This window comes from Seriola lalandi, unplaced genomic scaffold (assembly GCF_002814215.2).
Source record: "Seriola lalandi dorsalis isolate HSWRI2012SDOR001 ecotype SW California unplaced genomic scaffold, Sedor1 jcf7180002052042, whole genome shotgun sequence".
NCBI lineage: Eukaryota > Metazoa > Chordata > Actinopteri > Carangiformes > Carangidae > Seriola > Seriola lalandi.
In genome coordinates, this window is record NW_019522595.1 from 153749 (window position 1) to 175657 (window position 21909).

The 21909-nt window shown below is 39.6% G+C and overlaps 1 protein-coding gene across 2 annotated transcripts in view; it reads left to right on the forward strand.

Annotated features, from left to right (window-relative positions):
• The window catches only part of rcan3 (regulator of calcineurin 3), a 40220-nt gene extending 20912 nt beyond the window's left edge, over positions 1–19308 (forward strand). For both annotated transcript variants that reach the window (XM_087172102.1, XM_023399519.2), the window contains 3 exons: positions 11603–11776; positions 13025–13196; positions 16040–19308. In XM_087172102.1, the coding sequence (XP_087028228.1) occupies positions 11603–11776; positions 13025–13196; positions 16040–16194 (501 nt within the window). In that variant the 3' untranslated portion in view covers positions 16195–19308. The remainder of the gene's footprint in view (positions 1–11602; positions 11777–13024; positions 13197–16039) is intronic.
• Positions 19309–21909: the final 2601 nt, after the last annotated feature.

The window sequence follows — 21909 nt, forward strand, 5'->3', positions numbered from 1 at the left end:
GCTCAGTGCTCATTAATCATGAATTAGACCTGAGCATTAATATGATCCCAGACGTGCTTTTAAAAACACTGTTGTGATGCACTTTGACCAGTTGTTGGGGTGAAGGCAAGAGGCAGAGGAGCAGCAGCAGGACAGAGAGGGTGGATGCAGACGCTGACAGTATCATTTTCTGTGCTGGTAGGAAACCAGATCTGCATCTTGGCAAGGTTGAGCGATCCTGGGCCAGAGCAGTGGGCTCAGGTGTGCCTGCTCCCCCACTCTGGGCACTAGGCAGGTGGAGATGGGCAGCTCACATTGGCCTGAAACCCTAGAGAAGTGTTGTGGCTCAGGTGTCAGCTAAAGGTTAGCGCTGTGTCCGTTAGGGTGACGTAGAACAAAGGCCAGTCTCCTGGGTGGGGTGTCTGGTTACCATGTGGCCAAGACGACACGACTATGAAGTGATAAGATTAGAAGCGAAGGAAAAGGCCTCGCAGTGGAATGTAGAGGCCCATAATTTACTAGCCAATGAAAAAGACTGAGAGACAACGTCATACAATGATTGGCCTTTGTTACTGAAATCACTGGTCGAACATAATTTTGCTGTCAGAATTTCCAATAGGATTTCCAGTCCAACACAAATGACTGGAAAGATACAACAAGGAGTCAGTTGTAGTGCCTTAAATAGCAATGCCAAAGCCATTACCTAAAGACAGACTGTGTGTCTGCAGCCCACTGCAAGCTAAAGCTGAACTTTAATGATGTTTAGTAAAGTAGCCTTTACATTTTTAAGTACCTACAATAGTGCTGAAACAATTATAGTGTTTCAATCCACAGAAAATGAATCGACTACTATTTGATAGTTGATTAATCCATTTATTTTTGTCATTTATTAAGCAAAAATTACAAACATTAGTTTCATCTTCTGGAGACATGAGGATTTCTCAGTTTTGTAATTGTCATTGTAAATTGAATGTCACATACTCAGTAGAAGTCCAGCATTAAAAAATGTAACTGAGTTAAAGGCAAAATTACTAATATCAAAATATACTTAAAGTGCCAAATGTCATTATGCAGGATGTCCCGCTTCCTTCTGTTATATTATTGTATTTAATTATTTTGCATGAATGCAGTAATGTGCACATCACCTTGAGACTAATGGTAATTTGATATATAATAATAATTATAATAATAATAATTTGTAATTAAATAAAAAAGAAACATAATTTGTTTGTTGATACAATGTTTACTTTCTAAATGTAAGTAATAGAAAGTACCTCAAAATTGTACCTAAGTCCAATACTTGAGTAAATGTACTTAGTTACTTTCTACCACTGTCCATACGTTTCAACCCTTAAAGATGACATGCATTACACTTGCAAGCCGTGCAGCCACACCGCTACCTTTGCTCCTGAAATACTTGATCATCACTAGAGCCGGGTGCTGGATCACCACCAAGGTGAAGCACTGATTGCCACCAGAAAGGTAGAGAAAGAGGGTAAAAGGCAAGAGAGGGCAGAAGGAAGCGACAGAATGGCGGTGAGTAAAGACAAAGAGTTCATCTGTCCATATGCTGGGGTGGCGATGAGGTAAGAGCGTTCGGTGTAGCATCTCTTAGCCACCTTACGTAATGTTGTGTAACTCTTTGGATTACCGTCGCCTGGGAGCCTTTGTGGACATACTTGTATGTTAAGAGTGTGTGATGTAAAGAAAACGTGTGTGTGTGTGTGTGTGTGTGTGTGTGTGTGTGTGTGTGTTCATCCAAGCCTAAGTGCAGCTGACGAGGAAAAGCTCCTGCTTCAATAAAAAACCGTAACGATCACATTGGTGGTAATAGGATTAATGTGTCCCCACATGCTGTAAACTGATTTCAGTCTCCCTGCCATGGACACTGTCCCAGAGGGAGCGGCAGTGCAGTGCTGCAGCATCGGCCCCTATCGATACCGCTCCCCGCTCGAGGTATTGATCTCACTGAAATAACACCTTACCCTATTCGCATGCCTCTCTAGTGCTTATGTAGCCCTCACAATGCAGACAGAGCTATTAATCATGAGTTGTGTTTGTTGTTTTGTAATACTGGGGATTTACTGCCATGCTAATAGTAATGGCTGCTTTGACAGAGGTCGTGTTTGCCTGTGTGTCCTGAGTGTTGGGTCACCACACACACACTCACACAACCTGAGATTATCCAGTGATATCAAGTCTCTGTTTTTCCTGTCTCCACACATTACCTCATCCTAAGTAGTCAACAAGCTAATTGTAGGTTTTACGGTCTTTCCTATAGCTGAAACACCGGCCGCTAACATCCAGGCCAGAGTATGTGTATGTATGACAGAATTATGGTTGTATTTAGACAGCGTGGATTATGACAGTTAAATATTCCTGTCATTCCAGACTCATGTAGGATGGACATATTGGGCAACTTAAAAACTTAAGTGGTTATTTTTTATGCTAAATGTGACTGTGAATTTGACCGCTGGACCATTTGTGTTTACATTTGCTGTGTACATGTTAGTTGTAAGCTGTAAGACACCAACCGTGTATACAGGAGTGTGTGTGTGTGCGTGTGCATGTGTGTTTAGCTTATCCTCTGACTGAACTCAGACCTCACCAGAAACTCTGACTCTCTCTGTAATTTCTTTCCAGTCTTTCTCCTCGACTTCTCGTCTCTGTACGTTTTTGAAGCAGATTGATGAAGGCATGGGGTGCGCTCAAATTTCACTCAAAAGTTGAAACATTTTGAACGCACCGGGGCCTTCCTTCACATCGATTTGTACCGCACTGGCAAATTTCAGCAAGACCGCATCTCTCCATTGACTGTGCAATCACGCTGCTGCTAAAATTCACTTTGCATTCTGTCTGAACCTGAACAGTAAAAGCAAAGAGTCAAATGCGTAACAGTATTTTTGGGTTCCAATGGGCAGTTACATTTTTGGGTCTGGTCCCCGGTCACAAAGTCCAATGCTAAAAATCCTCATGTCCCAACTTTTTAACTCCCCTTGTTATTTTTATTAGCAAAGACCAGTGTTGAAAACACGTAGGTTACAATAGCACGCTTCTCAGTTGTAGCCAGCATTGACCATTGCTTTTGCCGGTTAAAATGACCAATGTCACCAGCAGCGGATTATATCAGATGTAGCGAATTAATGCTAATTAATGTGCTCTTTCCAAGCAGCTGACTGATCTCTGCCAAAGACTGTTTGTGAGCGAAAAGACGCATCACTAGGTAACAGCATTATAACCACCAGTGAACTGTGTTTTTGTAGTTTAACAGAGAAATGATTAGCTGATTAAATACAGGAGAGTCCTTGTTAAAGTTTTTATTCATAACTAATCAATATTTTAGGCTCATTAACTTCACAGATCTGAATCAGCAACTCCATTATTTGGATCATTAATTTGTTATTTGTCAATCGACAGTCAACATTTCATATCCTCTGCTGCTCATCATAACCCCTTTTAGATTGCAGCTACACATTGTGAAAATTAATTAAGATAGCTTAATTAATGTTAATGTTAATTATTTTAGTAGCTACCACTAAAAACTAACCTTTCTCTCTCCCTGCAGGCGATCACAGATCTAAACTGAATCTTCAAGGTGTAGTTATTTATAACTTTAGTTAATTGCAAGTTATGAAAGCTAAAGTTAATGTGATTCACTAAAGGGTTCAAAAGAATGTGGATTTGATAAGTAGATTCAGATTTGATAAAATGCTTTTGAACGGCAACCTTGCATAACAGTTAATCCAGCAGTAATTAACCGTCACTTAGAGCATTGTATTAGCAACAAATTAACATCAGACAGCTAATGGTGAGCTTGGTTAGCGATTACAGAAAAACAGAAATGACAAAGCAGCGATAATGAAGTACCTACAGATGATAAACAAAAAGCTAACTAGCAAACTGCTATGGAGCTGAATATTAGTGGCTGCTGCTACCACCACAACATTTGACTGGAAAGTTCTTGTATCAGAATGCAGTTCAAATGAAGTTCCTCATCAACCCTCAGAAACAGGTTGATTTGAGATGTGCGTGTGGTTCTGCAAATGTGATGGGAACAACATCATATTTTCAGAATTAGTTTTACTGTTCATAGTAACGTTTAGCAGCTAAAACAGTCTACTGTGTTTTAAACAATATACATTTTCATGTCACAAGTGATAGTTGTAACTGCACACAGGCATTACTGCAATGGAAAGTTGGCTCAGGTTTATGGAACAGTCATGGAAAAAATATGGAATGTGATAAGCAAAAATGTGCTGGAACAGACGTGCATGCAGGTATGAGATTTTTCATCCAGCGCCGTCTGTTATCTCAACAATCTGCCTTCGTAGTTCGACCTCATTAGACTGGTTCCAGTTTGGCCCTTTAGGGGGGGACGGTAATTAAAAATGATGGTCCACACACTTAAGAAATGAATTTTCTTAATTATTCCAACATGGTCTATTTTTAGTGTAACACTGTCCCTGACTCAGCCAGAGGCTCCGTGGCCTAGTTTGTTGGTTTTCACCCAAATCCCATTCAAGCACGAGGGTCCGGATTAGACTGTGCTAAAGCCACGCACGTGTCACATAGGGAGATGAGTGATTCACCAAAGGGGGAAAAAAAACAAAACACTGAATAACCCTTCTTTACATCCCAATTAGGCCGGGTTAATCTTTTCATTTTGATCCAAAATACCAGATAGTGTAATTCAACATAGAATTGCACTATCTTGTGGATTATAGTTGTGGATTTTGGTATCCGAGCGCCAGTGTGATTTAAACACTGTACTAGCTTAAATGAGAAACCAGATTAAAATAGAGCATTGTGATTCCGTCAGTGAGTTTAAATGCTTTGGCTACAGATTTTTACACAGACAAAGCTTGCTTCTAGATACAATATGAGGACTGAAACCAATGGTTATTACCATTTAATCTGCTGGTTATTTTCTCGATAAATCACTTAATCTTTTTTTTTTTAATTCACTAACAGTGAAATATTCACAGCACGTTTTCCCAGAGCCCCTGCTGAAGTTTTTGAATTGCTTGTTTTATGTAAACAACAGTCCAAATACCCAAAGGTATTCAGTGTACTATCATGAAAGACTGAGGAAACTAGCAAATATTTACATTTGTGAAGCCGAAACCTGTGAAAATTGGGCATTTTTTCTTTAAAAAATTCCTTTTTAACTTCTTACATGAATAATATACAACAATCAATACATGCTGTACTCTCTCACTCTCCTTTTTAGCAAAAGGCTTTTATTTTCAAATTAAAATTGGGATGGTGTGTGTGTGTGTGTGTGTGTGTGTATTGGTGCGTTTTCAGGCACATGGCTGATCAAAGGAGTGGCGGAACATGTCAGCGTGTTTCAGCTGATGTGACTCGTTCAATCTCACCAGCCGCAGAGAACAAACAGCTGAATATGTGAACCTTATTTAACTCCTTAAAACCGCACAATGAGCTGACAAGGACAACAATGAATGTCGACAGCGTGTAGGAGCCTTCGTTGGAACATCACGGTTTGGACACAAGTCTGGTATTCATGTGGACGTTTTTTTTTTTCGGTGCTGCTGAGCATTTGGGTTCAGTGCGTGTTTACATGCGAGTGTGTTTACCGGGCTAACAGAACAGGATGGACCTGCTGCTCTGCTAGTTGTCAGTGATCCCTACACATTGAAGAAACTTAATCCAGCCTTTACATAAGGAAAACACTTAAGTCACAGTCATCTGTCACAGGGTTACACCTAATTCCGCCACTTGACTGATTGATTACCTGGAAGAGGTGTGAGGTAGATACATGGTACAGCCTTGTTCGTGCCTCGGCTTTATCGCCCCTCCTGTCTCCCGTTTGCCTCTGCACGGCTGTCAATCACTGCTGTTGCTGCCCAGATGAAAGCCTGTCGTTGACATCACCCAATAAACCCGCGCCCCATTCTTAAGCCAGCTGATCTTCTGTTCAGGCGGTTGTGTGGCGGGACCACTAGCTGGCTGCGTGCTCGCTCGCCCCCCTGTGCCGCTGAATGTGAGTCATACCTGCAGTCATGTCCTGTTGCCACCATGATGACAGCCTTTCCATTACCGTCAGGAACATAACTGCCTCATTACCCAAGAGGCAATCTGCTGAAGGATAACCCTGCAGCCGTCGGTGGAGTGGCTGCAGTCCACTAGCAGGCTTTACATTTCTCCACATGAGCCTTTTATTATGCTGGTTTACTTTCTGTTTGTCGGGCGTCTTTGTGTGTTGATGTATTTCACCTCTCTTCATATATAAACACTATAGTAAAGGTTCATACAACATAATAAAAGAACATTGCTTGTTAAATTGACTGTAAAATTACAATTTGCAGTTCAACTACCGTAGTCTTTTTTTATTCCATGGCCACATTAGCAGCGGCTCATTTGCAGTTTCTCACAAATATTTCTTTCACTTTCTTCTACCAGAGGCATTTTCTGAGTTATCGAGAGGACTTTGTTTACTGTAAAGTGCTGCCAACATTGTCCTCTTGCTGTAGGAGACATAACAGCTTTTGGGTATATGGAAAAAAAAATCCAGGACAAATTGCTCAATTAAAAAATAATCTTGGTTTTATTTGATTTGATTTATAGGTGAAAATCTGTAGTAGGCTAAAAGTATATTATAATTTCCTTCTGATCCAAAAGGAAAATATTTCCTTATATTATTATAATATTTCCAAAAAAAAAAAAAAAAAATCAGATAAATTTGTGAGTTGTCACAGGTTGTAAGTATTGCAGTTGTGTTGATTGAATGTAATCTATCAAAATGAAGGCGAGAGGAAAAGATGTCATGTTGCGTGTTGCAGATTCGGTGCAACAGCTCATTTGTGCAACATCAGTGCAGCATAACGCAACAGTCTGGGCCGGGGAAGGAAGGGAATTCAGCCCGTCGAGGTACACACTGCGTGTTATGTAAAGGTGACATGGAGAAACATGCAGTCAGCAGGAATGACCGCACTCGCCGTTTCTAATCAAGCCAAGTTGTCGACTGTTTGAGAGCTGTGACTTCACACCCTCCTCCTCTTCGCTGCCTCCACCCTAAACACATCAGATTTCTTTTTTGCTAGAATAACAAAACCTGTGAGTAAACTTTGACGTGCGATGGGAACATGAAGGTGAATTTCAGCTTATAAAAGTTTTTTTTTTCTTTTTTTTCATGATTTGTTTTCCAAATAAATTACACTTCCTCTTGTTTCCTGTTACCTAGGTTACAGTATGTGAGATAAATCATATTTTCGTCCAGCGTCTTCAATCGATGTTGTTGTCTGCCTTGTTGAGAATGAAAAACAAGAACATGCTGTTCTCTTCCCCTCTCTCACCTGTTGTCCTATAACTCTCACTCACTGCAAATACAGTAGTAGCAGGTGCTGGATCAAGCTGTGTGTGTGTGCGTGTGTGTGTGTGTGTGTGTGTATTTTCTGCTGACAGTCAACGGGTCGTCCTTCAGTTGTGCTTAGATACTAATGGTGCTACCTGTCGTATTATTTGAGCGTGCCCTCTGTGCATGTGTGTGTGCGTGGTTGCCTACAGAAATACCGGCTACTTAGTTGTGGAAACACATCGGACACATTGTCTACATCAAACACATGCTAACTCACTTGCTAAGTCTCTCTCTGTCTCTCTCTCTCTCTCTCTCACACACACACACACACACACACACACATATGTACAAAGAGAACAAAGCGAGTGGGTCACGGCAGGGAACATTGCGATGGCAGATGAGCAGGCCACTATTCAGCCGTGTGTAACTCAGCACCCCCTCTCCTCTTCCTCGTTTCCCCCCCTCCTCTTCCTCCTCTCATTCCCTCAGGATGTCCGCTCATAGAGACCACATGAATTAGTGATCAGCACGCTCACTTGTTACACACCAATCGGCCGTGGGTGTATCAGCGGGGTTAAAAACAAACAGTAGGCTACATGCTATTATGGAACATGATCTTGGAGCTTTCCCACATCTCCGCTCATGCCAAAATAGCAATTTAGGTTAAGGAAGTATTCATTGTGTGTGTGTGTGTGTGTGTGTGTTTATATGTGTGTGTATATGAGAAAGATTACCTTATCGGTTATCACACATGGAGTTTGATGACATGTGAGTCATAGTAGCTGACTAAGGCTCATGGAAAATTCACGGTTTGAATGAAAAAGCTTAAGTGGGCTCTGCAGACAGGCCAAGCAAGTGCTATCATCGTTATTATTGTTCTCAGGCTGATTATAATTAAACCCAAATCAGGAGGGTTTGCAAACAAACAGTAGCTGGTTACTGTAAGAATGACTTAACATTTATCACATGGCCAGAAACACGACTCCAAATGAATGAATGTTGTAACTATCCACTCTTAATTTGTTGTGCCCACCTAAAACCCTCCTATACAGCTTTGCTACAGGGTGTCCTGTTGCTCTGGCTTTAAGCAAGGTTTTCGAAACACAAAAAAAACTAGACTCATAAAAAAAAAAAAGGGGCTCACAAGAGATGGATAAAAACACAGGTCTGTGTCGCAGAGGGTGACTCATTAACCTCTTTGATAAAATATGAGATATCACCACTTGTCCTATATAGAATTAAAGGAAAAGGAGCTATTTGGTTAACTTCTGTATTGTAGTCGACCGTGTAGTCAATTTTTAATGAGCACACTTAACACTTGGCTGTCCCTGTATCGGGGTGAGTCACACTCTTCCCCCTCCTCTGGTGTTTTAAGATTCTTGTTTTCTAATTGCTAAGTTAGTCTTTAATTCTCCTCAAAATGCATAAAAGGAGTCAAGATATTCAACATTCCTGACTTGACCTCTTTCCCATGCTTCTGCTTTAGAATGCACCTTGTATGGTGAGCTACAAACCTGACTAAAAATGGTATCACGGAGCCCGAAGGTGAACTCAGCTCTGAAGTTTAGCCAGCCACCCCGAGGTGTTTAGCAAGCGAAGAGCAGATGCACTTACATGGGGAGAAAAACTGGAAATAAAACAAGAGGGAAAAGAGAGGGTATTATGAGTAAAAGCGTTAATCTGCTTATTTTTGAAATGCAAATTGTATTACCACAGTGTACACCACACTGCAGCATAACTGTGTTTCACAGCTTGCTGAATCATTAATAACTCAGCATGTGTCAGACAGGGTGATGATGAGATTTCTCTTCAGAGATGCAGAGTCCATCCTGTATTTTAGAGCATGTTCTCTGTCTCATACTGACAATGGCTAAAAGCACTCAGTACTTAGCTGTACGGAAACAGTCAGTCATCAAAGACTCTAAATAGTAGTTCTTCAATTAATAATTACTACATTACAATTAATGCTGTAAGGCTTTTGAAAGATATTCAGTGGTTCTACATTCTTACAGTATATCTTACTTTTAAGGGCTTTTCACTATTATTTTCCAGTTTTCAGGTACAATATAACATGGTAGAGTTGAAAGATTAGTCGAATGATCAATTCATGAGTCATTTTCCATGCAAAAATGCAGAACGTTTGATGGTTCCACCTACTCAAATGTGAGGATATTCTGCTTGTTCTTGTTTCATATCATGGTAGATTCAATATCTTTGAGTTTGGGACTGTTGGTCAGAAAAAAAAACAACTTCACATGACTTGGACAGATTTTGATGGACTTTTTCACTGTTTTCTGATATTTTATAGACCAAACAATTAGTCAATTAAAAAGCAAGCACATCCAAATCCTTGTGATGCGTTTCGTAATGTACAACATAAATCCTGTTATGTGTTGAAGTATAATAGTTTTTGAATCACAAAGTCTCAAACAAGTTGAGACCAGATATATACGAGAGTTTTTTAAGGACTCGGAACTAACAGGACACATAGACAGAACCCAGCACTCATTTCATTTCAGCGTGCTGAGTTTATAGACACCTGGTGTCTCCCATCACAAAGCTGTCACTAATGTGCAGCGGCAGATCTCACAGCCGACATGCTGCCTGTGTTCCTTCAGGTAGCAGGCGCCCTTCCCATCATGGTGATAGGTGCTGTGTCAGCCGAACAAGGGAAGTGTTGTGGGAGTATTTCAGATTTCTGTCTCCCACAGCCTGTAACAGAAAAGAAAATATATTCAGATAGAAGGTGTCATTCAACAGCACAATCAGGGACTGATTCAATAGTGGCGCTTACCAGCTGATATTGAGGCCATTGACTGCACACATGTGGCTCTCAGGACACATGAATAAAGCAACGAATAGGAAAAGGCAACAGTACGATCATTCGCTTGGTGTGCTGTGTAACCTTGGCTATATGTCACAGAGCAATAACTGAATAAATGACATGACAGCACCCTTGAGAAGCACCTGCGAAAACTTGCGTTGGTCTACGTTAGGCCCGTACTGTTCGTGACAGTCTTCCCTCTCGACTGGCACATTCAATCAATCGTCTATCTTGATTCTTAGAAAGAAGACTCGGCTCCATAGTCATGTTTCCGCCTGTGCTTGAAGATGGTCGACTAGGAGACAAAGAATTACGCTACTGATTACTGAGAAAACCAGCTCTCCCGGCGGCCTTTTTCCTTTTCCTTTCACCCTCCTACTGAGCTGCTTGATTGAGTTCACAGCTGAGGAGGCCAATTTGGTGCCCATGGAGAGGACTGCATCAAAAAACATAGGAGATGTGGGAATATATCATACGGGTATAGTTAAAAACAAAGTGTGATGCATAAGGAGGAGGGGGCAGTGATCAGAGACGGGAGAGAATGGCATAAAGATTTAACAAAAAACAGGAAATGGAGAGTGAGAAAAGAGGACTGTAAGTCAGACAGAGAAGATTGCAGGAAAATGACATGGAGCAGGAAATCTAATTTCACTATTAACTCAATAGAAAATGAAATAGGTGCAGAGCAGTTACAGTCACGTCTGCTGCTCAGACAGAGGTGTCGGTGAATAATAACTAAACCCCCAAACTTCAGCTCACCATGAAATGTGTCATCTTTCGAAGAAAAAATTAAAGAACAGATGGTGCAATTTGTGTTGGATATTTACACAGAATATACTTATTGAGAGCAATTCAGTAAAGTTAATTTGACAGCTTATTCATATACTGTAACAAATCAAATAATAGAAGATGGTATTGATTAAGCTGCTCCAGGGACATTTTGCCAGAAGGCAACCACTCCTCTGTGTAGCTGCTGCTGAAACAATTAGTTGGTTAGCCGATAAGGTGCTCAACAGAAAGTAAATCAACAACAATTAGTTTACTAAACAAAAATGATAATTACTTGCTGTTTCCAGCTACTGCAAATTTCTCTATTTTAGATTATTGCAAATTGAGTATCATTTGGGATTTGAAAAGGTAGTCAGATCAAACGAGAAGGAAGCTGAAGATGTTACTTTGGTTCTTGGAAATTGTGATGAGCATTGGTGACATTTTGTAGACAATTTAGTGATTAAACAGTCAAAATATAATATTGTTCAGTCACACCTGTAGCTCTTGCCTACTAGCTGTTGATGACATTTTGCATTCTTCCCTCGAAGTGTGTTTTACCTTGAATGGATAAATGGAATTTTCTTCTACCTCAGTATCTGCAGAATATCAGCATGATGCAAGATGCTAAACAATGGTCCGTTCAGTCAGAAAACACAGATATCGGTCTCTAATCACATTTTGTACACTTTGTGTGTTTTTATCGTCTACAGGAGAGGTTTGAGGCGTTGTTTAGGATCTATGACGAACAGACGACTTTCCAGATGTTCAAAAGCTTCCGGAGAGTCCGGATCAACTTCAGCACCCCAGAGGCCGCTGCCCGCGCTCGCATCGAGCTGCACGAGTCAGAGTTCAACGGCAAGAAGCTGAAACTCTACTTTGCCCAAGTGAGTGTCAGTTAAGGGGTCTGGGAAAGGGCAGGCAGGGGGCCTGGGACATGGACCATCTAAGCAAGAGCACTGCTTATTTACGTGGATGGTTATGCCCTAGTGCATCGTTCTCTTCAGAACACACACACACACATACATACACACACACACACACACACATACACACACACACACACACACACACACAAGTACACACATATAACAGGGACAAAAAGTCAAAAGAGGGTGACACTCCCTCTACTTGACCCTCCTTTCACATTCTCTCTTTTTTTACTCTTCTTTTGTTGATGTTGTTGTTGATTCTTTCTTCTTTGAGCCACACCTGACTGTTTCCTCAACTCCCCCAATGTTCCTATAAAAAACAACAGTCGCATAATTCAACACATGAGCACATGAATTCTTGATTTGTATGCGTGTGTGTGCCTGCATGTTGCCTGTGGGAAAACAAAGTGAAATGTGTTTCTAGTACAAACACAAAATAAGAAGAGCGCATAATAGGAGTACTGTGATGAACTGACACATTATACTCAGTCACATCTATAAACAGGAGATTAGAGTAGGCCTGGATTTGAATATTTAGACGTCTCGTTGGTTATATACTGTATAACCATTGTTTCAACAGCATTTAAATTACTATATTTCAATGTGTTGCATAAACATTGATATGGATATCTTTAAAAAGAAATACAAATTTTAACCCCATTTATAACCTGGTTTTACCTGCGATACTTAGATGCCATATGGCCTGCAAACAATCAAGTTCATGCAGGGAAATCATGAGTCAACTTATAATTGATGCCCACTTTGTCATAAATACATGACCCCTGCTGCACCTCTCAGTACTTTGATATAAGAGGATTAAGGATTTTACAGCTCAGACAGATGCCACATGCAGGTATTGTAATTATGGCAATTGGCAGATATCAAAACACCAAAATCCCCTCATGGGAAGGAGCCTGCGATTTGAGACTAAAAGATTGAAGCTGTGACTGTAAACCTAATGTGCTTTTCTAAGTTTCATGATTACAATTTATAAAGTACAGGACCTTCAACAGCTTCACCCAATTTGACCCAATTTGCACAGCCTTGCACTAGTGTTTCAAAAGTAGAAAAAACTGTTCACATCCATTTACTCCTACTTCTACTCATTGTCAAGATGTGTCCAAATATAATGTCTTTGATCTCCTATTTAGAGCACCACAGCCCTAATCAGTTGTCATCTTTCATCGTTATCATCTACAATAGGTCCAGAATGGCGATGAGGACATCGACAAGTCGTACCTGGCCCCTCCCCAGCCCGTCAAACAGTTTCTGATCTCGCCGCCTGCCTCGCCACCAGTGGGCTGGAGCCAGAGCGAAGATGCTACGCCCGTTATCAACTACGACCTGCTGTGTGCAGTAGCCAAGCTAGGACCTGGTCAGTACTCACTAGGTTCAATAAGCTTGTACTGTGTGCTCATAGTTACACACACACACACACAGACACTGAGAACACTGAGAAAACAGTCTGTAATAAAGAAATCTAATTTGTGTCATTCATCTCTGAATGGTAACCCAGATACAAACAGGAAATCATTTCACACTTCTCAGCAGGGTGTTATAGAAAGGCTATGTGTCTAGGAAGCAATTAGGACAAAGGAATCGGTGTGGACATTGAGTCATCACTGTTTTATTCTTTATTTTTCTTCACTTTTTTCCTTTCCATGTTTGTATATGTTCCCGTTTGCAAAATGTAAATTAACAATTAAATCCTTCAATCAAATAGTGACTGATTAATTAATAATATTAATTAATTACTAATATTAATTAATATTTTAGCGGCTGGACTTAGCAGGTCAGTCTTTGGATTTCTCCCCATGCCATACATACTTGTTTTGCTTGTTTGCTTGTTTGTTTGTTTGTTTGTTTGTTTTCTTCTTGCCTTTCTGAAACCAAAACCCACAAGAGCAAAAGTCTAGGGAACAGATTAAACTGTGTGTTTGTTCACACTAACATAACATGAGATCATTAGCATGTCTGGCTAACTAGCTTACCACCTGCAGGAGTAACCGAATGTTACTTGTTTGTGGAGTTACATTTTAGCCAAGTCTGGATGTTAACGTTAACAGCACTGTCTTCCCTCTCGTTTGGGACTCTTTACACTCTGGGAGCTCCAGCTTACATTCCCTGAGTTAGCACTTCATTTGCCAAACATATATGGTTAGCTAAAACATGGAGTAAAGCATGGACTAGTATGTTAGCTAAGTTAGATCGAAATAAGTGTTAAATCTTACATTTTTCCTTATAATACAACTGACCAGCTCTACCTTGCAATACAAGAACAATGTGTTTCTTTACTTTTCTTCCACACAGATTGTTAGTTAGTGAAAAGGCAAACTTTTTGTTTGGGAGCTGTTAGCTTTAGCCTCACTCTTTGAGCATCATGTTATGTACAGCACGAGCCATGATGTGCATATTTAAGAGCCTTTTTTAGATTGTAGTTTTAAAACAAGTCAGCTAGAGACAGCTTTTTCAATGGAGCTAAGATTTGCTTAACCACTTAAAAGCTAACTACAGCTAATTAACTTGTCCAGTTAGACTTATTTCAGCCAACTAAACTGACAGTTGCAGGCTAGAAATAAGAAGCCTGCTTTTGTCTACCTCTGTCTGAAATCAGTGGCACATTTTTTCTGAAATTACTACAATGTTCATCTGCTAGACATACCACTATTATCACTGTAAACAGTGTATTGTGAGGGGGGGAAATGGTAAATTCCCATGAAGAAGACAATGATGTAACACTACACCAAAAACCAGTGTAATGATTAGAGTGTAGATCAGTTTCACTGCACCACAGACGGTTCTTTTTGCAGTTCATGTCCCATTACAATTTTAGCAAATGTATTAAATGTGTCGCAGCTCAGTTCAGCACAGTCAGATTTGGAAGATTTTAAGACCTTTCCCTGCAGCCTTGTTTCCCGGCAGCTTTTGTGCTCAGTAATGTCTCCTCTGTCTGCCTTGTCGACAAGATTTTAGATTGCAGCAACCTTTATAAAATGTCACCAAACACACACGGAAAGGTGTGCCATGTCCACAATGTCTTTCCATGTTTGTGTATGTGGGTCTAGTCATGCTGATGAAGTGGAAAACATTGTGTCTAAGTCTGTATGCAGTTGAACAGTATTATATAGGATTATTTTTATTATTAACAAAAACATGATTAAGCTTTCCACACACACACACACACACACACACACACACACACACACACACACACACACACAAACAGTGTCCAGCCCAGAGGACCACTTTTGATACATTTTGCTGTTACCATAGCAACACAAGGCATCAGGAAATGGCTTTGTTCTTCCCCTCGCATCCTGGCATCTAAAATCAGATTAGCACTGGGCTGCAGCATAGTGCGCTGACTCCCTCTGTCAACTCCCTGCGGTAACAGCAGGACTCTATTCACTGTCCATCTTTCTGTTTGGCACCACAGTGAAAAGCTACTAGACCAATTCCCTCCTGACAGTCTGCCAGCTGTCTCATCTCATCTCCATGGCAACTGTGATACAATCTTGCAAGTGTATGTTTTCAGTCTGAATCCACTGAGTCTGACATCTGGACAAATGGCAGCACCATTCCAAGCAAAAGTCTTATTTGTTTTTTCTTGAATCCATGTCCTACAGCATGAGAGATTAACCATTATTGAACGGACAGAAAAAAACAGTAGATTATTTTGTCCTGTAAAAATCCTCTCAATGCTTTCTAAATGAATCTCAATAGTAAATGATAAATTGCATAGTCATATAATTCTTGTTAGAGCTGTTCCAGCCTGTCTTACCGTTTGAAAAGACATTGGTTTTTGTCTCCCTATCCACAGTCGTGGAAGAAGTATATATTATTTAAATTTTTTACGTAAGCAAAACTAGCAGCCAAGCATTCAAAATGGTACTTAACTAAAAGTAATGTTATCATCAAATGTAGTTGCTACAGTATTAAAAGTCAAAGAGCGGCATTATAGTATAGGATTATTATTACAGGCGGTTTAATGTATAAAAAATCATTGCAACTTACAATCTGATCAAAGGTTTTGTATTTAAAATCATAATCTGCAAAGTAACATGAAGCTGTCATCGTTATTATAACCCACTTATTAGTCATCTCAGTAACCACCATTCTCTACAATGTTAGGGTATTTAGTTTGGAAATATTTCCTAAGTAACTCTTGCTCTTTCTTTCTCTCTTTCCATCCCTTCCTCCTTGCCTTCCTCCCCACAGGTGAAAAGTATGAGCTCCATGCGGGGACGGAGTCCACCCCCAGTGTGGTCGTCCATGTGTGCGAGAGCGAGACAGAGGAGGATGAGGCGGCGCGGCCAAAGCAGCAGATCGTCCAGACCAGACGTCCCGACGGACCCCCCAAAGTCTTCAACTAGAGAGGCTCCCCCCCCCCACACACCCCGACACCGGCGCGGCCCCCGACCGCCCTTTAAACCCGCAACACACCTGCCCTCTCTCTCTCGTCTCTGCACTCACAGAGAGCGTCGATGCCCCTCATTTCAGTTCAACTACAAGCAAAAACAAACCAACAAACATTGCTCGAAGACGGTGTTTGTGGGGAGCGTGGCGATGGAATGAGGTGGCTTGAAGGGGATGGATGAGAATCACACACACACTCATCACATTCTGCGGACAGCGTGGGGAGTGGCTGGCACGCTTGCCTCCACCCCACCAACCCCCCTCGTTTTCAGCAAGAGGGGTCCAATTACCTGTCCCAATGCAGGCACCTGTCACTTATCACACACACTCAGCTCTCATTGCTAGTCTTGCTCAGTAGCTTGCTAGTTAGTTAGCTTGTTAGCTGTACCTCTCCCTTCGTCTCACAGTTGTGTGTACAATAACCTTTGGTTGAGGACATGCGTTACCTCTAAACAAAGACATTTTTCTTTTCTTTTTTTATAATAAGTTGTTTTCATTTATATATAAATCTATATATATTTAAAAATATATATAAATCTATATATATATTTCATCCATCCATCATATCTGCTGGTTTGTAGCTTCAGCTTGCATCAAGATTGAGTGTGTGATGTTCCCGCTCTTGTCTGCATGTATATACTGTATTACAAAAAATACGTACAGAAACACAAATACTAACGAGATATATCAAGAAAAAGGAACCTATTTAACATCACACACAGCACGAAGCACCATATGTGACTAACAAAGTTGTGGTGGTTGTTTGACTTTTTTCCCGCTCGTTTTCGCTTTTCGTCTTTTTTATTTGGAGAGGTGTTGTTTTTTTGCTAAACTACTAGATGTGTATTCTTACTATGTATTTGATACCCCAGCACTTTTTGCATGCTTAGTTACTGCTGTAGATGAGGAGCTGAGGTGTCTTTTTTATTGTTCTTTGTGATGACAGGGAAATGGTGTGATGCTTTTGACGCAAGTGCATATCCCCACGCAGAGTTTAAAGTGACGTCTTTGGGAAAAAAAAGGCTTAATGGATTTTTTGGAAGATTGACAGTTCAGTCTTCAACTTGATGGAAAATTTGCATTTGTCCTTTTTGTTTTTTTGTTGTTTTTTTGTTTTTTTGGGGGGGTGTTTGATGGATCAGAAACAGTTCATCCCCCTAATTTTCTTCAAGGGGTTTGATATGTTGTTGTTTTTTTTTCTCTGATTCTGTTTGTTGTAATTCATATCTTTAATGTCTTGGTTATGTTGTTTGATCAAACCCACTTTCTATGTGTCAGGTTTTCTTCTGAAACCTACTGCTTGTTTTGCACTGAGTATCTCTTGATATCTCCAAGCAATTGCGGGGTTCTCGAACGTCTCCTGCTGCGCACCAGAATACTGCGCTGCTTTTCGCTGTAAATAGCTGAGCGTAGCATAGATTTGTGGAAATAGTCCTTTTAGATTTTGTAGTTTACCTGGAAGCATTTTGCTGAGAAAAGGGAAAATTAGGTAGCCTAATGAGATATCAACCAAAGCATTTATTCACCTCACATTGTCATCAAAACATAAACTGATTTTTCTTACTCAAAGACACTGCTGTATATTTGTTAAACCGAGAAAGAAATCATATTTTCCCAACCTAACTGCAGTACTTTATTGCATTTTTTATTTTATATTAACATAATGCTTTTTCTGCAGTATGTTGTTCAGTGGAAACTCAAACAAATTTCCACTAAAAATCATAAGGTTCTTACTTAAACATTTCTCTTCTTTTTTATTTAATTCTCCCCACAGTCCCATATCAGATTAGTGTGCTTCACTTACTCATTTAATGAAATCATTCAGTGCTTTAGAAGCAACAGGAACAAATGTTTCTAACAGGGCTTTTGGGTGTCAGCAGTGAGTCTAAACCTTATTTGTCATTAGGCAGCATGTAATCTTAACTTTTTTGCAATATAACAATATTAGTAAGCAAAAGTCCATCTGCATGTGAGCACTTTATTGTCAGTGTTTTGTTTGTTTCCTTGATATAAAACTGTCTTTCTTGAGACAAAGTAGGAAGCACATTGCATTTCTTCTCTGTTTCTTTCTTGTGTATTTTTTTTCGTCTTTTATCTCAAGCTGAACACCTGGTTAGCCTTTTCACCAGCATATTGCAGTGAGTGAAACACTCCACTTCCTTTTTGCTAGTGTGAACCTTGGAGAATTTCAGGCCTTTTGGATCTAAGGGAGTGTTCCTACTGAAAACGTGTGGACATGCAGTACAGTTATAGGTTTAAAATGAGGCAGGATGAACAAAATCAATGTCTTTGTTTTCGTGTTTGTCCACAAGAAACATTCATCTTATCTTCTGAGAAAGTTAAACAGTTCTTTGAAATTCACCATGCTGGCAGCGTGCGGCTTTATTGGCACTACAGTAAAGCTGTCACAGTTATCTAAGCAGATAGCAGATTGGTGGAACTACCGAGGTGGATTATGATAAAGAGGAAGCGGTGGAACAGGAGGAAAGAATTTTTTACTCTGGTCATGGTGTTTAAAACTGGGTGTATTTTGGTGACAGTTGAAATGAAAATGTATATTTATGTACATATGCCAAGTGTTTTTTTTTTGTTTTGTTTTTGTTTTTTTGTTGCTGAGGCCAGTCCCGGTGTGCAGTTTGTTACGGCTTTTCTTGGCAATGTTGTAATGGAAAAAAATAATTACAAAAATGTGTAACAATAAGTCCTGAAGATGCTCGATCAAAACCAACTGTCATTGTGTTGTGTTCAACAGTTTAACATGGACTCTGTTTGAATGTTTCTTTTATTTCTGGGGAACGTCTACTAAAAAGGTCAATTAATACAGTTTGTCACTGTTGTACTGTTTCTGTTGAAATATGAATATTGTGTCTTGTATTGTAGGAATCCAAAAAACAAAGTAGCAAAACAAGCAATAATTTACAGTTCTATAATACCGGTATGTGTATTTTCATGTTCTGTACTTATTTCTCAGAGATGGTCTCTGTCTCTTACAGTATCCGCTTCTATTTGTGTAGTATACTAGTCCTTTGTTTCACATAGAGAAATACATAAAGACTTATTCTTAAAAGCCATGTTTAGTGTTGTTTATTTTAGGGGGTTCTTTACTTTAGGGGCTATACTTGACATGCAAACAAAGGAACAAAAACAGAATCTCAAGCAAAATTTCCAATGTAGGATTTAAATGTAGCTCTTGCTAGATTTATTACACATTATGTTCAGATTGCTTGACGTATATTCATCTGAACGTAACTCAGCTAATCATCCCCTAAAAATACTACTACAGTTGAAGTTATAGCAAATTGTTGCTATATTTCCTAATCCAAGTTAGCCACGCTTACTTTTTACCCTGTGAACCAAATTTTTTAATAGTTTTCTTATTAGGTAGTTATCTATTAAGTTATTTTATATTTTCATATAAACCAAAAATTTTATATATTTCTTGTGTTCTGCAAAATTAGCAAAGAGCTATCATTCACAGCTGCGAGCTAGCAAATAAAGTTGCAACTTGGAAATTGAGAATTTTTTTTCAATCAACTGGTCATTATAAACAATATTAAAACGCCAACATCAGCATGATAGCATGCTGGAGTTAGCATTTACTACTAAACACTATGTCTAAGTATAGCCTCACAGAGCCGCTAGCATAGCTGTAGACACTCAGTCTTGTATAAAGGTAGCAGGAAAAACATCCTCAGGTGCTTAACTGCAATGTAATAATAATACTTTAAAGACAGAGGGTGACACTTTACTTTATCAGTCCAGGCATGCAAATGAAAATATGAAATGCTATAATAAGTATCCATCCACACACAAATGCACAATGCTGTTCCAAACATTTATCATCCTCTCAAAATCTCTTTTTACTATTCATGACAGTGTCTCAAATTCATATTGGTTTTGTACTGACTTGCATTATGTACAAGGCTATAAAGCACACAGAAAAGCTTTTATCACTGCACTGAGATTTATTTAAATCTTACTTTATAATGCTAAAATAGGGCAGTGGTGCTGTCACTTGCAGTTACCACCTCATATTTATTCCCAAGGACCTAACAGGTCAGGTCCTTGTTTCAACGGTAAAGACAGATGGTAAATGACAGCAATGTTGAGTTAATGATTCTTTTAGCGAGCTACACTGGACATGAAATTTAAAACATGAAAGGTGAGTTAACTGTGTGGCAATACGGCCATGACTTGCAGTTCAGCCGTTGAATTTCACAGCTGCAGTTTCCTCGTGTCAGTCATGAAGAAAAGACAGATGACTGCTGAATCCTGTAACAATAGATTTCTCTCATCCCTTTCCTTCTGACAAACTGCATTTCATTATTGTGTGAGGAGCGAAAAAACAACAAAGCCAAAACTGGCAGACTGTCATCTCTGATTTCACAAAAGGATGTTTTCGTAAGCACAGGTTTCCTAACAAAGGAAAAGGTATCTAGAAATTCTGTATGATTTTGTCCTAGTCTTTCCAAAACTCTACATGTTTAAAGCAGGTATACAGAACATCCAAGGTCATAAAGGTTACCCGTGTCACCGCTGACACACTTACTGGTCTATAGTATTAGAGGTCAAAACAATGGACAACTGTCAGTGTTTTACAGGTAGAGGAATGAGTAATAACTATGAGATGAAACATGCTCTGTACTACTCTGTGTCTTCTTCTCCGTGATACAAAAAGCCTTCTCTTCATTGTGCAGGGATCGAGGAATTCCTCTTCACAATGACCCTCACTGTTGAACATAACGATGCGTGTGCACTTAAGGAGAACAGATCAGGTTAATATGGAACCCGTCAAAGTTAATGGGGCCAATACCTTCGGATTCCTTCAAAGAAAGGTACTTTCCAGAATTACACAACATAAATGTCTCAGTCGCTCAAGCAGGAATGTAAAGTGATGGATTACTAAGTATTTTAGTATGTTATGTTAGTATGTTAAGTGATGGATTAGTAACAAGCAGATATATATATATATACATATACAAACCATTTTTTTTGGTAAAGTGGGTCCTTAAAAGTACTGATAATGGATACTGTGATGCAAATAAGTGAAAAGTACAGTGAGTGCATGTCCTACTGTTTTGTAAGGGGAAGTACAGATACAATACTGTTTCCTATGTTTTGATAATAAAATCAGTTTGTAGTTAAGAGAAATTATCAAAGGATTTCAATGACAATTTAATGTTTGTGGTTTCCAAGAGATTATGGCGTTTTTAAACAACCGTAGGTTCTAAATCTAGTGACTATTTAGCCATGCTATAGCTAAGGCTCGAGGGATGCTGTGGTCAGTTGGTCCACGGCTTTGGTCCAGACTTTAATATATCAACAACGATTTAATGGACTGCCATGGAATATGGTAAGTTATGGATGTTCGTGATCATCAGAGGATAAACTTAAGTACTTTGTTGTGATTCGTTTATGACTATGAGCTGCACTTTGTGTTAAGCGCTATTAGCACATGTTAGCATGCTAACACTCTAAACTAAGATGGGGACCATGGTACAGATTACAACTGCTTAGCATCACTGTGTTAGCACTTTTATTGTGAGCACGTTATCGCCACGGGTCTATTTAACAAGCTAATATTAGCATTTAGCCACTGTGCCTAAGAAGATGTATTATATTAACACCCAAGACAGCCTCACAGAATCACTAGCTAATCTTCTTGAAAACAT